The 14,739-nt window shown below is 45.1% G+C and overlaps 1 protein-coding gene across 1 annotated transcript; it reads left to right on the top strand.

Annotated features, from left to right (window-relative positions):
• The first annotated feature begins 7,179 nt into the window (after positions 1 to 7,179).
• Positions 7,180 to 11,355, top strand: LOC138772108 (hemagglutinin/amebocyte aggregation factor-like). Its single transcript, XM_069952253.1, has 5 exons — positions 7,180 to 7,316; positions 8,381 to 8,456; positions 9,738 to 9,926; positions 10,177 to 10,329; positions 11,168 to 11,355. The coding sequence occupies exons 1-5, from the start codon at positions 7,259 to 7,261 to the stop codon at positions 11,205 to 11,207; spliced, it is 516 nt and encodes a 171-aa protein (XP_069808354.1). The 5' UTR covers positions 7,180 to 7,258; the 3' UTR covers positions 11,208 to 11,355.
• Positions 11,356 to 14,739: the final 3,384 nt, after the last annotated feature.

Here is a 14,739-nt window from a genome sequence, read left to right as displayed (position 1 = left end):
TTGATTTAATTTTTTTATTTTTTTTATTTTGTTTCTTGTGTTGGTCTAATATATAAATTTGCTGATCTGAAACATTGAGGTGTAACAAACATCCAAAAGATAAAAAAAAACAGGAAGCTTTACACCACCTCTTGCCCGGTTATCTCGAATAAGGAACTTCAACTTTCACGTAAATACAGGACAACACCTATAGTTCTTGCCGTAACCTTTTCAGCTGAATACTGACTTATTACAGAGCAAGTTCTACAGAAAAGGTGCAGCCTTACTTTTTAGGGTGAAAAGCAACCTAAGCAGTATATGACTGTTAGGTTATTTAGTGTACCCTCTTCTTTATATAAAATAAGAGATCGTCGGGGTTGTGACTGATGAGTCCCTTTCCATCTTGTGAACAGGATCCCTGAAATCCTTGCTTTTACATCGGCTGATGGGGGGCAGCAAATGAGCGCTGATCAGCAAGATTGGCACCCAACAAACAGAGCCAGGTGTAGTGTCCCAGCACAGGTGTGCCACTAAGTCTTCTATGCACCTGGGCAAAGTAACTCTCTCAGGTTACCACAGTGGGATGAAGGAGAGTTGTAGTGTTTGTTTTTCCCCACTAGGTGTCACTACTGTGTTTTCTGTATGTCTTATAGTGTGCTATAGTGTGGTTTTGGCTGGAGGAAGAAGATGCCTGGACCCAGACCGGAAGTTGTGGTGCCACAATCTTGCTACTCCTGTTCCAGCTTCACGTTTCAAGTTTCACCGAAAAGCTGCGCAGATCTCTAAAATTTCTCTCTTTTACTCCTGAGCAACAGGTAGAGACCCTGCTAGACCAACTGGAAGGACCAGCAGCTGAAGAGGTTCGCACCTGGGCACCTGCTCCCAAGAGCAGCGTAGATGCCATCCTGAACAAGCTGTGTCCCAAGTTCGAGAATCGCAGCACATAATCCTGAACAGGTTTATAGATGGAGTCGTAACTCCAGAAGACAGGAAGAAGACAACATTCACTACTCTCATGGGACTCTTAAGTTCACAGGCATGCCATTTGGCCTGTGTAATGCCCCTGCGACTTTCCAGCTCCTCATGGAACAATGTCTGGGCCATGTCAACTTCCAAAACGTCCTGCTGACAATGTCATTGTCTACACTCGCTTCTACCAGGACCACTTGCAACATCTGGTGGAAGTTTTCAGCGTACTGATAGACCACAGCTTAAAGATCAAGCCTTTAAAGTGCCATCTGCTGACGCCTTGTGTCAACTACCTGGGCCATGTTGTCAGCTCTACTGGTATCCAACCCGACCCAGAAAAGACTGCGGTTGTGGAAAATTGGCCAACTCCCAGAACTGTCAAAGACGTCAGAAGCTTCCTGGGGTTTGCAGGCTACTATTGCCGCTTCATCCCACACTTTGCGCAGATTGCTGCACCCTTGATAAAGTTGCTGTGTGGATGTCCAAGAGAAGTTGCTGGTAAAAAGCTCCTCATTGACTGGCGGGAAGAGCAAGAAGAAGCCTTCCGAGCACTTAAGGCCTTGCTGATGCAACCCACCATCCTGGCGTATCCAGACTACACACAGCCATTCTGGTTGTACACAGACGCCAGCTATCAAGGTCTCGGAGATGTCCTGTGTCAGTTACAGGAGAACAAGGAATGGGCCATCGCTTATGCAAGTAGGAGTCTCAGAGAGAGCAAGAAAAACAACCAGTACTACAGCTCTTCAAATTAGAGCTTCTGCCACTTGTCTGGGCAGTGACCAAAAAGTTTAAAGACTAGCTAGCAGCCTACAGCTTCACCAATAACAACCCTCTAGCACATCTGTACACCACTAGACTCAGTGCCCTTGAACAGAGATAGGCTTCTCAAGTGGCAAACTACAGCTGTGCTATCAAGTATTGCAGCTGTGGTGACCCCTGGATGATGATGTAGCGGTGGGACGGCCGGTCACTTGCTAGATGGAAGTGTGACGCCACTACTTCTGGCGGATGGCCGAGATACAGCCGGACCTTAAGGGTTTTCTCAAGTGACGCCAGTGCCTGGTGGGCACACAGGTGTGATGGCGCGCCTGCTTTTAGAGAGTAAGGCCGGTTGTACCCTTCTCCCCTGTGGTCGGTGTCCTGCCGGGTTGCTGCAGGGTCCCTTGGGATTATATCACAGGTGGCCAGAGCGGTGTAGTAACCCTCCCGAATAGTGGTAGGACCCGCCACCCGCAGAAAGGAGAAATGTCCCAAGGTTGCAGTGCTAGTGCTGTGCAGGTGGTAACGAGTAATCACAGACTCAGGTGATAACGTTGACTTGGCTTACTAGTTCTTAATGTGCAGCAGGTAATACAGCGAATCATGAAATAAACTTGATGTAGTTCCAAAAAAATTCACGTACAAAGAACCACCAGATCTGTATGAGAAGTGATGAGTAGGATGTAGTAGAGTTGATAAGGTTGTACTGAGGTAGTAGAGAGGAGGGTGCCGTGAGAGTCTCAACCGTATTAGTAATGTGCTCTGCCGGGAGGCTGGAGTGCATAGAAGAATACTTGTAGAAGTGTTTTGACCTTTCCTATAGTCTTCACACCGCCTTCACTAGCTTTGGCTGAACCGTACTGATGGGTGACACAGGCCCCAGACCCTGTTACCCGGGATGAGCGGAATGGTTAGGGTTTCCTAAGTATACCCGCGCTGCGAGATGGAGTTCATCAACTTTTAGTAACTTTGCTCCACCCGGATCAGTTCCCAGCTCTTTGGTTCTCTTGTGGATACTGTCCTGCACTGCAGTGACTCCTTGTCTTCGGCGTGGGTTAAGGTTATCTGTAGGCTAGTCCTCTCTTGAAGGGTTTAACAGTGCATCACACAGCTTTAGTGTGGTGCTTCAAGAAAGAAGTTTGTAAGGAGGCTCTGCGTCCTACCCATGTGGGGTACTGACTAAGAACCAACTTGTAGAGGGGACCTGGCAGAGGGCCAGGGCCCAGGTAGTACCACTAGGGAGAGCTATCTGAGCTGCGTCCTTTCTCTACCAAAGCTCGGCTTAAACTCCTCCTCCGCCCAAGTGACTAAGCGTGTAAGATGCGCTGTGGTTGGGTGGAAAGAGTGCAATAGAGAAGGGGATAAGAATGAGCAGATAGGATAGAAGAAAGGAGTGATCCTACTGGATAACAGAATCTGGTACATACACACACAAATAACCCTTGAGATACTTCAGCTGTGCAACTTCTGAACCTTAGTTATATAATACAGCGACATCTAGTGGTCATTTCTGGAAATACAATAGTTGCGACAAGACCACAAACAAGTACAGACTTTTACCAGGGGTGTCGAGAATAGCAACACCCACAGTGAAACACCACACAGCGGAAAGGCCAATGTCAACGCTGATGCGTTATCCCACCTCCAGACAGGTGAGGAACCGCCCTGCGAAGACCAGTGGGAAGAGGTCGACCGGTTCCTCCATCTAGGGATTATAGCCACCAAGGATGCTGGAAAAGGTACTAAAGGACTACCTGCTGACAGACAAGGTACCGCTCAGGCTAAATAGAGCCTACCTTGACATCTAGCTACATAGGCTTTGGCGTAAAAAAAATAAAAAATGCGTAGGAATACCCTAGATCCTGTGACAGCAGTTTCCAGATGGCTATCCAGCATCTTCACCTTCTTTATTGCGGGCTTACAGTGCAGGTCTGGGACACTTTTTTTCCTGTCCCTCTCTTTGGCCACTGTTGTATCTTCAGGCTGTCAATCATTCTAGAAGAGACCAAGACCGTGACCAGTGAGCGGCACAGGAGCTTACAGACCTGCATCTGTGACACTTTCAGCCCGGGATGGTATGTATGCACTGCCTGGTCATCTGGAAACTGGCAGCACGGATATATGCATTTATGAGCTGTCAGTTTCCCTTTTGCTATTGGCCGCACATCTTCCAATATAAACAGAAGATGTGCAGCCGATAGCAAAACCTGTAAACAATTAAAAAGATGTAATCAGCCGAGGATTGTCATTTTTCCGCTTATCATCTGATTTCTGCCACTATCACATGCTCATTAAAGATCTAAAAGGCCCTTTACTCTGCATGCCCTATAACAGTGATTTTCAACCAGTGTGCCGCGAGACATGGTCGGGTGTGCCGCGGGGAAAGTTCCCCAAACTATGGTGGCAGATCGCCCCGCTGCTGCTGTCCACCTCACCTACTGGCCGCCTGTAGCGCCCGGTTGTGCTCCTCCTTTCCAATCAGTGGAGACCGGGAGAGTGGTGCGGGCGCTACGGGCGGCCAGTAGGGCCCGGTTGTGCTCCTCCTTTCCAATCAGTGGAGACCGGGAGCATGGTGCGGGCGCTACGGGCGGCCAGTAGGTGAGGCAGACAGCAGCGGCGACCATCTCGGAGGAGGTGAGGAGGAAGGGGGGGGAGAGAAACCTGGGGATGGGGGAGAGAAACAGGAGAAAACAATGGGGGAGAGAGACAGGGAGAGAAGCATGGGGGAGAGAAACATGGGGATGGGGAGAGAGAAACATGGTGGAGAGAAGCACAGGAGAGAAGTAGGGGGGAGAAGTATGGTGGAAAGAAGCAGGGGGGAGAGAAGTATGGTGGAGAGAAGCATGGGGAGAGAAGCATGGGGGAGAAAAGTATGGTGGAGAGAAGCATGGGGAGAGAAGCACAGGAGAGAAGCATGGGGGAGAAAAGTATGGTGGAGAGAAGCATGGGGGAGAGAAGCACAGGAGAGAAGCAGAGGGGAGAAGTATGGTGGAGAGAAGCACAGGAGAGAAGTAGGGGGGAGAAGTATGGTGGAAAGAAGCAGGGGGGAGAGAAGTATGGTGGAGAGAAGCAGGGGGGAGAAAAGTATGGTGGAGAGAAGCATGGGGGAGAGAAGCACAGGAGAGAAGTATGGGGGAGAAAAGTATGGTGGAGAGAAGCATGGGGGAGAGAAGCACTGGAGAGAAGCAGGGGGGAGAAGTATGGTGGAGAGAAGCACAGGAGAGAAGTAGGGGGGAGAAGTATGGTGGAAAGAAGCAGGGGGGAGAGAAGTATGGTGGAGAGAAGCAGGGGGGAGAAAAGTATGGTGGAGAGAAGCATGGGGGAGAGAAGCACAGGAGAGAAGTATGGGGGAGAAAAGTATGGTGGAGAGAAGCATGGGGGAGAGAAGCACTGGAGAGAAGCAGGGGGGAGAAGTATGGTGGAGAGAAGCACAGGAGAGAAGCATGGGGGAGAAAAGTATGGTGGAGAGAAGCATGGGGGAGAGAAGCACAGGAGAGAAGCATGGGGGAGAAAAGTATGGTGGAGAGAAGCATGGGGGAGAGAAGCACTGGAGAGAAGCAGGGGGGAGAAGTATGGTGGAAAGAAGCACAAGAGAGAAGTAGGGGGGAGAAGTATGGTGGAAAGAAGCAGGGGGGAGAGATGTATGGTGGAGAGAAACACAGGAGAGAAGTATGGGGGAAAGAAGTATGGTGGAGAGAAGCATGGGGGAGAGAAGCACTGGAGAGAAGCAGGGGGGAGAAGTATGGTGGAAAGAAGCACAAGAGAGAAGTAGGGGGGAGAAGTATGGTGGAAAGAAGCAGGGGGGAGAGATGTATGGTGGAGAGAAACACAGGAGAGAAGTATGGTGGAGAGAAGCATGGGGGAGAGAAGCACAGTAGAGAAGCAGGGTGGAGAAGTATGGTGGAGAGAAGCACAGGACAGAAGTAGGGGGAGAAGCACAGGAGAGAAGCAGGGGGGAGAAGTATGGTGGAGAGAAGCACAGGGGGGAGAAGAAAACAGGCCCAGGTTTCACACTGAGTGAGTATAAATACATTTAGAATCTATATTATTAACTATATGTATAATATGTACTGATTTTGTGCCATTTTGGTTGGTAATGTGCTCCGGGATTTTTTAACCCCTTAACGACATAGGGCGTATATTTACGCCCTGATGCCATTAGGGACGTTCAGAGCGGGGCCGCGCGGCGGCCGCGCTCTGAACCGCGGCGGTCCCGGGTGCCGCTTGTAGCCCGGGACCGCAGGTATTAGCGGGCACGGTCCGATCGCCGTGCTCGCTTATACAGTAATCAGATGCAGCTGTGCAAAATTGCTGCAGCAGCCGGAAGTAAACGAGTGCCTATCTCATGGATCTCTGCAGCATATCTATGCTGCAGAGATCTCTATGAGAGATCAGAGCACTTATACTAGAAGTCCCCCAGGGGGAATAACCCTAACCCCAGGGGGAATAACCCTAACCCCAGGGGGGAATAACCCTAACCCCAGGGGGGCTTCTAGTATAAGTGTAAAAGTAAAAAAAAAAGTGTTGTTAATAGTAAAAAGCCCCCTCCCCTTATAAAAGTCAGAATCACCCCCCTTTTCCCAGGTTATTAATAAAAGTAAACAAATAAATAAATAAACATGTTTGCTATCGCCGCTCGCGTAATCGCCTGAACTATTAATTATCACATTTCTGATCTCGCACAATAAACGGCGTAAGCGCCAAAAAATCCCAAAGTGCAAAATTGCCCATTTTTTGGTCGCATCAAATCCAGAAATATTGTAATAAAAAGCGATCAAAAAGTCGTATATGTCGTAAAAGTCGTATATAAGGTACCGATAGAAAGAACACATCATGGCGCAAAAAATGACACCTGACACAGCCCCATAGACCAAAGGATAAAAGCGCTATAAGCCTGGGAATGGAGCGATTTTAAGTGACATATATTTATTGACAATGGTTTGAATTTTTTACAGGCCATCAGATACAAGAAAAGTTATACATGTTACATATCGTTTTAATCATAACGACTTGAGGAACGTGCATAACAAGTCAGTTTTACCCCAGGGCGAATGGCGTAAAAACACATTTCCCCCAAATAAACAAAATGCGTTTTTTTTTTCAATTTCACCACACTTTGAATTTTTTTCTGGTTTCGTAGTGTACTTTATGCAAAAATTCAGCCTGTCATTGCAAAGTACAATTAGTGACGCAAAAAATAAGGGCTCATGCGGGTTTCTAGGTGGAAAAATGCAAGTGCTATGGCCTTTTAAGCACAAGGAGGAAAAAACGAAAACGCAAAAATCGAAATTGGCTCTGTCCTTAAGGGGTTAAGTTTAAAAAGTGTGCCGCAGCTCAAAAAAGGTTGAAAATCACTTCCCTATAAGGACAAAAACATTCCTGCAGTTAACAAGGAAGGAAACCACCAATTCCCACCAATCAGAGAGAAGAGCTACTGGACTCCGACCACTTGCACTCTATATAACCCTGGAGGAACCTGCAGAACAGTCAGAGATCTCAGGAACTTGAGGACGCTCCACAACTTCCCTCACCATACTCAGCTTCAGACATGAAGTTACTACTCGTTCTGCTGATGTGCGCCACCTCAGCCTTTGCGGGACGTATCGGTAAGGTTTTAACAATTCCTTATGAACTATCATTCTTCTCTACAGTGTTTGTTCAAATACAGTTCCTCAGTCCCTAAAGTTAACACTTTAGGGAGCAAATCTGGGCAAATGTTGGCTACAAGGTTTAAAGGGGTATTCTCCCCAAGAGCTAAAAAAGGAAATCCCCCCCAAACCTAGCTGGTCTTACTCACCAAGTCCCCCTGAGTATTTTGAGCCATCCCCCATCTTTCTAGCTGCAGCCGTTCTTGAGTTAGACATTTTTCTAAAAGCCGGGCTATATCAAAGATGGCGCCGTCCAGGAAACTACATTTCCCATAATGTAGTGCATCTTCGTGATTGGGCCGTTTGTTTGGGGGCCAGGAGGAGGGAGGGTGTCAGACAGGACTTGGTTTAGTTGATTTTATGTGTCCGGCGGGGGTGAATCCAGCTAGATACTGTAAGAAAAAAAAAAAAAACAGTGCAAAAGCCATAATAAGTTCAGTTTAGAAAGATATAAAGCTATGGGTGGACTATAACTTAATGCAACATGGATTTTGAAGGGAATACCACTTTAAGCTTTTTACCTCTTTTCCTCATGTAGTTCTGTCTTTTGAGTCATATTACAACTTTTTTTATTTTTCTGTCGACATAGCCTATTTATTTGGTTCAAATAACTTATAGATTCACTTTTATTATTACTTTTTTATGAGGGTCGGGATTTTCTAAACTTGTGTGTTTTAAGTTTATGTTGGTGGCCAAAGCCATAGGCTGTATCCATGTATTCCTTAGGGCCGCATCCAATTTCTTCAGCCACCGGTAATCAAATGCCGCATGCGCGGGTTCGCTCATCTCTATTCTTTATTAATCCTACAATAGCGCTCTATCATGCAAACTTCTGATCACTCATATAAAACACTGCACTACTACTGCAAAAAGCCATAAAAGCCAAGACTAAGACCCCTTAAAGGTATGCTGACAGCAGCGCTGCGTGTCAGGGAGGACTGCTGCAGCAATTAAGGGGGACAGTAAAGTCCACCTGTAAGTAGTAAGCATACAGACAAAATAAATGTTTCTTGCTTTTTCAGCACGATGGGCTAACAACTATGATCATCCTTTTACTGCCCAATGTGAAAATCATCAAAGTTTTTCAATAATTACAAGGTAAGTGAATAAAAATAATGTTTTTAAGTGTACCTGTCATTAAAACTTTCAAAATGTAAATCTATAGTAGATGTGAAATAAAGCAAGTTTGCCATATACATTCATTATTTTTTTTGTGTGCTGTAAAACAAAGCTATACTTACCAGAAATCCAGGTCCACTCTCCCAAAGGAAGCCATATAACTAAGTTATACTTAACAGAAATTTAGGTCCATTCTCCTGAAGGCCGCTATATAACAGCTATACTTACCAGAAATCCAGGTCTAGTCTCCTGACGGCTGCTATATAACAGCTATACTTACCAGAAATCAAGGTCCAGTCTCCTGAAGGCCGCTATATAACAGCTATACTTACCAGAAATCTAGGTCCAGTCTCCTAAAGGCCGCTATATAACAGCTATACTTACCAGAAATCTAGGTCCAGTCTCCTAAAGGCCGCTATATAACAGCTATACTTACCAGAAATCCAGGTCCACTCTCCCAAAGGAAGCTATTTAACAAAGTTATACTTACCAGAAATTTAGGTCCATTCTCCTGAAGACCGCTATATAACAGCTATACTTACCAGAAATCAAGGTCCAGTGTCCTGAAGCTTGTAAGTCTTGTGCCAGTTGAAAAGAAACAGACTAAACACATGAAGTCCCGGCCAACAATGCCTTCTCTCTGTGAGCAAATATGATTTGGGAAACACGGGACTTCCTATGATTAGATTGGAAAAAAAGAGTCAGAACACAGGAAGTTCCTTGTTTTCCATGATAACTACAAAAAAAATATATAATGAATGTAAATTGTAAACTTCCTTTATATGACATCTATTCCAAAAGGTGATTTTTTTTTTTAATTAGGCCAATATTGTCGGGATTCTGGGGGATTCCAGCAGGAAGACCCATGTGATCTCGACAACATTGACCCAAGTCTCCAGCCATAAAGCTATACGCATAGTTTTTCAGTCAGCTCTTTTAAGGGCAAAAATTCATTTGAAACTCATTATTTAATGTTTTTTTGAGCAGTTTATTATATTTTTGTAGGTTTTCAGATGTTTTTTGCCATACTATAAATCCTATTTTGCTGTTTGCAAACCAGTCGGGATATGGGCTTCAAAATAGGCCTTCATCAGAGGAGAGGGACAACGTTACCACCCTAGCACAAAAAGGGGTCCTGGCTGGATAACCCCTTTATGGGCGGCCTATGTTATAAGATGTACATTAGAGTTGTCAGTCATGCCGGTCACGTGTGGTTCATTATTATTATTATTATTCACGTCTCCCTTTTCGTATCTCCAGTGCACATCATAATTATTACGAGGACCGTCTCTGGGACTTCACCTGCAAGGACACCTTCAGCTCCGCTGCCTCCTGCTTCTGGTCCGGCCATGTCAATGATTTCGACCAGGCGTTTGACTTCATATGCCCATTTGGCTCAGTGCTAAGCGGTGCGAGCAGTTACCATGACAACTACACCGAAGACAGAAGGTAAACCACAGGGTAGTCACTGAACATGAGCTCTTCCCAGAACTTATATATACCGTAAACAACTCCCAACGGTCTCGACTGACTAGTAGACCAGAGTAGGAAGAGGCGGGTCTTATGCTAATTTGAATAAAAAGGTCGTTTGGGAGGGATTCTAAGACAAAACAGGGCGGAGCTTAAGCTGTTTGAGATTCGAATGTTGGGGGGTAATGAAATATAAATGACCAAATCTAACAGGAATTTATATGTACAGGTGGAAATTCTACTGCTGTCTCGGAAATACCCAGGTCAAGCAGAAATGTCACTGGAGCGGATATATGAATGAGTTTGATGAGTACCTAAAATGGGTCACGCCTTCAGGTCAATACCTGGTTGGGATTTCCAGCTACCATGACAACTATAGAGAGTACGTATATTATAATGTTCTAGCCACACAAAATGCTGCCAATCACTCTGCAGCCCCCCCCACCCACATCCATCCCCTTCTTATATTACTAAAGAATACATAGTGTATAGGATATGCTGTAAGATCCCTTCACTACTTTGTTTGTTTCCTACCTCCAGGTATAGCTGGCCTAGACACACACAGAAAAACAGGCTCCTATACCACAAACAAACAGGTCCTCATTTTACTGACAAGTATAGTCAACCAGAGACACCCGACCCCTATATCTGTCTCTGGAGAATCCCATAAACATTATAGTGGTGGGTTCGACCAACATAATAATATAGTATATGGGGACCTTTATCTGATGGCAAAGTAATAAAATAATGTATACTTTCTGAGCTGGAGTTGTAGACATTTGGCTGAGCTGCAGCATGCATGCCTCCTCCATCCCCCACCCCTCCTTACCTTGTATGATTGATAAGTGCTGGAAGCTGAAGCTTGCACATCAGTCATTTAGGGCAGGAAGGTGGGGAAGGGCGGAGGCATGCATGCTGAAGCTCAGGCCGGCCTCTTGAAGCTTAGACGTTAAACATGATTAATTCATAACTTTGTCAATAGCCATCAGCTAAGAGACAGGTACATAGGGCAATATGGTTTGATCAAATTATATACCAACATCCTGGCATTGGTTTTTAAATTTAGCCGAGAGGCATTAGTATCAGCCATAGGTGTCCGTATCATTTTATTTACCCCCCAGCTATCTGGCTGCGTCTGAAGGATCATATTATGGGAAATAACCAAATTTAGCACTGTATTGTGAATTCATACAACCTAATTATGAAAACTTCTTTTCCAGAGACCGACGTTGGAGATTCTATACATGTCAGAAGGAATGAGCGGCTGTCCTCCGAGAGACGCTTCTCAGAGCTTAAGCTTCTATATGTGGATTATAATCCTACTCTGGCCTGGCTTCTTATTATAATATTCCTATCTGTTTTCTAAATGGCAACAGCAATGTCTTGAAATTAAAGATTTTTTAAATAATTTTTGCTTGTACTTGAATTATATATGCATGCTTCTTCCTCCTCTCTCACCCACTATATTTATACACTATACATTTACTCAAGTCAGTTCATCTTCTAAACAAAGGACTCAATGAGAGATCAGGTTGCATGTTGGCCAAAAAAAGTCTATGGAGAAGGGAGAGGAGAGAGATGGAGGGGGGGGGGGGGGAGTAGTAAGCTCAGAGAGCTGAGGCACAGAAAGCAAAGAGACTGTAATAGATTTTACTAGAGATGAGCAAACCGAACTTCCCAATGGTTCATTCCAAACTATTCATAAAATTAGATTCAGGAGCCAGATTTTTTTAAACCAGATCCAAAATGGACACAATGTCACACTTTCTCTCTCACTATATATATTGGAGCAAGTCAAGGTTATAGAAGGTTATAAAAGGTTTATGGGGTATCAAGGACAGATAGAGTTTAGCGTGAAGTTAGTAGTGTAAGCTGTGTAGCAGTAAAATGGATCTTATCCTGTCACTTATTGTGTCAATGCACGCTGTCCACAGCTCTCCTGGGTGAAGTTAACCCAGTGAGTCACCTGTCAGTTTACCTCAGGTGGTCTGTTCTAAAAATTTGTCTGGCAGCAGCATTGACCATGGCGTTTATTCTGCTGCCAGACATGATTTTAGAAAAGACCACCTGTCAGGTGACTCACTGTCAGGCCACCTGTCATGTTAACTTCACCATGGAGAGCTGTGGACATTGATGGATTACTGGTGTACAATCACGTATAGTGCCACCAGACATAGATGGCTCAATAAATGCTGATTTATCTCTCAAATACAATTCATATACTTCCTATGCAATATCACAGCAGCATAGGGAAATACTCACTAAATAAGTCGAATAGGTATAAATATCACAATGAAAAGAAACATACGTTATAAAGTGAAGTGGTCTTCTGCCGAATGGGAAACACCCTTAAAGTCTTTGATAGGTCAATCAGTGTCCATTATGGTTCAGTGTACCCCTTTAACTTTTAAAAGTCACTTGACACAGCGACCGTATTACAGTTATCCTAAAAACACATGTAAACAAGATTCTGGTGACTGTCGTAATTGTTACGAGTGCTGACACTAAATCTGTATAGTGTCCTTTGAATAAGAATCCCTTTTTGTAGACAGAGGTCCTCTAGCAAGTAGTGTATCGGAGTCTCCGCATAAAATAGTCACCAAACATGATCCTCTATAAAAGACAGCAGTGGCAATAACAGTAGTAGCTAAAAAGAACATTAAACCCCAACAAAACTAAATTTCACCATAACAAGAGGCAGTTTTAGTGCAACATACATGGTGTAATGACCAGGCACATTTCTTAAACGTTACATGTGGCCAACATGAGCATCCGGGCCCAACACGGCTTTCCAATATGATGATGGTGGACTGTGTGGAACTGGCTTCTCATCTCAGCTGGACTCGATGGTCTCCTAGAAGCTGGGCGGTGGTGACAATGGAACCACTTGCCATGACACCATATCTTCCTCCTGCTCAGGCCAACCCATGAGCGCTTGTTTACAAGCGAACTCCAGGTAAGCACATCAGAAGATGATGCTTTGCTCCTGGCTTAAGGAGGGAAGAGTCTGCCTCATGTAATGCAAGGAGCGGCATGGCAACATGTATGTAGAATGGCAATTCATTGTTATTCTGCGGCAGAAGGATGCACCAGTGTCGTGGTACAAGCCCCTTGAGGGACACCCTGGTACTGTGTACTACCATACATTCCTGCGGTGGTCCCTGGAGTAAAGAGATGACAATCCCAACCCATTGCACCTCGGGGGCGGGGCCTGAAATATAGTTGACAATTCTCCTTAAAAGTCTGCAAAGCTTTCTAGTCACCCAGGGGCAGATTAACTTTACCAAAGGCCCCGACCTGTTCAACAAATTTGCTCTTAACGGAGGCGTTGATGTCTCCGCTCCCTACTTCCTGATCCTTCTCCATAGCAATCATCTCCAGCATGACACTCAGTGTAATGGGATTCTATGGTGCATAGCTGAAGACGGGTAGGATGGAAACGGAGTAAAAAGGGCCATTTCCTAATACACAGGTAGGAATAGTGGGGAGAAGAGACAATGGTGGCTACATTAGGGGGTTCCATTGCCAGATTCTGAATGAAGGTAATTTAGAAAAACGACTGTTGTGCCAAGTGACGCCTGACGTTCAGTGTTCATACAACTACAGGTACTGTATACTATAGATAGTTGGGACATGTCCATGTTCAGTGACCAATCACGTTCTATTTCTAAGTAGATAAGGTTTTTTAATTTCAATTAAAAAAAAAATATTTGGAGAGGGCAGTCATCAATGGGTTAAGTACAAAATAATGTACTACCCCCCCCCCAACTTAAATCAGCTTACAACATAATTTCAGACCTCAACCAGACCCCTAAATACAGACACTGGACCCCAAACTTGATTCAAATTAAATTGGATTAAAATACCCTCCTCACACACATTGCTCTCATGAACATACTCTGTAGGTGATTGTTCTCTTGTGTCCCTCCCCTCACCCCAGACTGGTCATTCCCCCCTTCCCACCCAGATTTTTCACCCTAGTCAAAGAATAGTCAAATAAACCGTTACTGGATATTCAGTAACACACGCCAAAAGTCAGAACTAGAGATGATCAAATAGGGCCGAGGTTCAGGTTCGTACGAACCCAAACCATCGGCATTTGACTCCTGCTGCCTTCCCGTTGCGTGGGGGAAGGTGGAGACAGCCCAAGTACCGCCTGGAAAGCAGGTGTTACTCAGGCTGTCTCCACCTACCCCACGGAACAGGAAGGCAGCAGGAGTCAAATGCCGATGGTTCGGGTTCATACGAACCTGAACCTCGGCCCTGTTCGATCATCTCTAGTAAGATAACAATGCAGTACCTTAAATGAGCCAAGGTCAAAACACAGTTAGGAGTGAGGTACAAGGTCAGAAGACAAGCCAAAGTCAGGGAATAATAGCCAAGGTCACAACAAACAAACTAGCAATACAGAACACTGATGAAGTTTGGGGAAGACAAAAAACTGTGAGACAGCTCATACAAACAGTTTCCCGGTCCATCTGTCTCTGCACTTTGTAATGCAGGAGGGTTAATCTAAGGTCAAGTTGTTTGTGATCTTACTGTGATTAAAGAGGAACTCCAGGTAGAGGTTAAAAAAAGAAAAAAAGATGAAACTTCTGCAGAAGCATAATGCTTTACTTACCTGTCTATCCCAGTTTTGAAACGACCATAAATCCATTTGTTTGGGGGGGGGGGGGTGTTTTGTGTTTCTGTGCTTCCTGGTTGATCAGCTCCCAGGATGCAATGCTTTCCCTCAGCTGATCATCACATTCCCCCACCCATCACAATCAGTAAAATTAGTGCTGCACCTGCT

This window comes from Dendropsophus ebraccatus, chromosome 1 (assembly GCF_027789765.1).
Source record: "Dendropsophus ebraccatus isolate aDenEbr1 chromosome 1, aDenEbr1.pat, whole genome shotgun sequence".
Lineage (NCBI taxonomy): Eukaryota > Metazoa > Chordata > Amphibia > Anura > Hylidae > Dendropsophus > Dendropsophus ebraccatus.
This window is presented reverse-complemented; position numbering and strand designations above follow the sequence as displayed.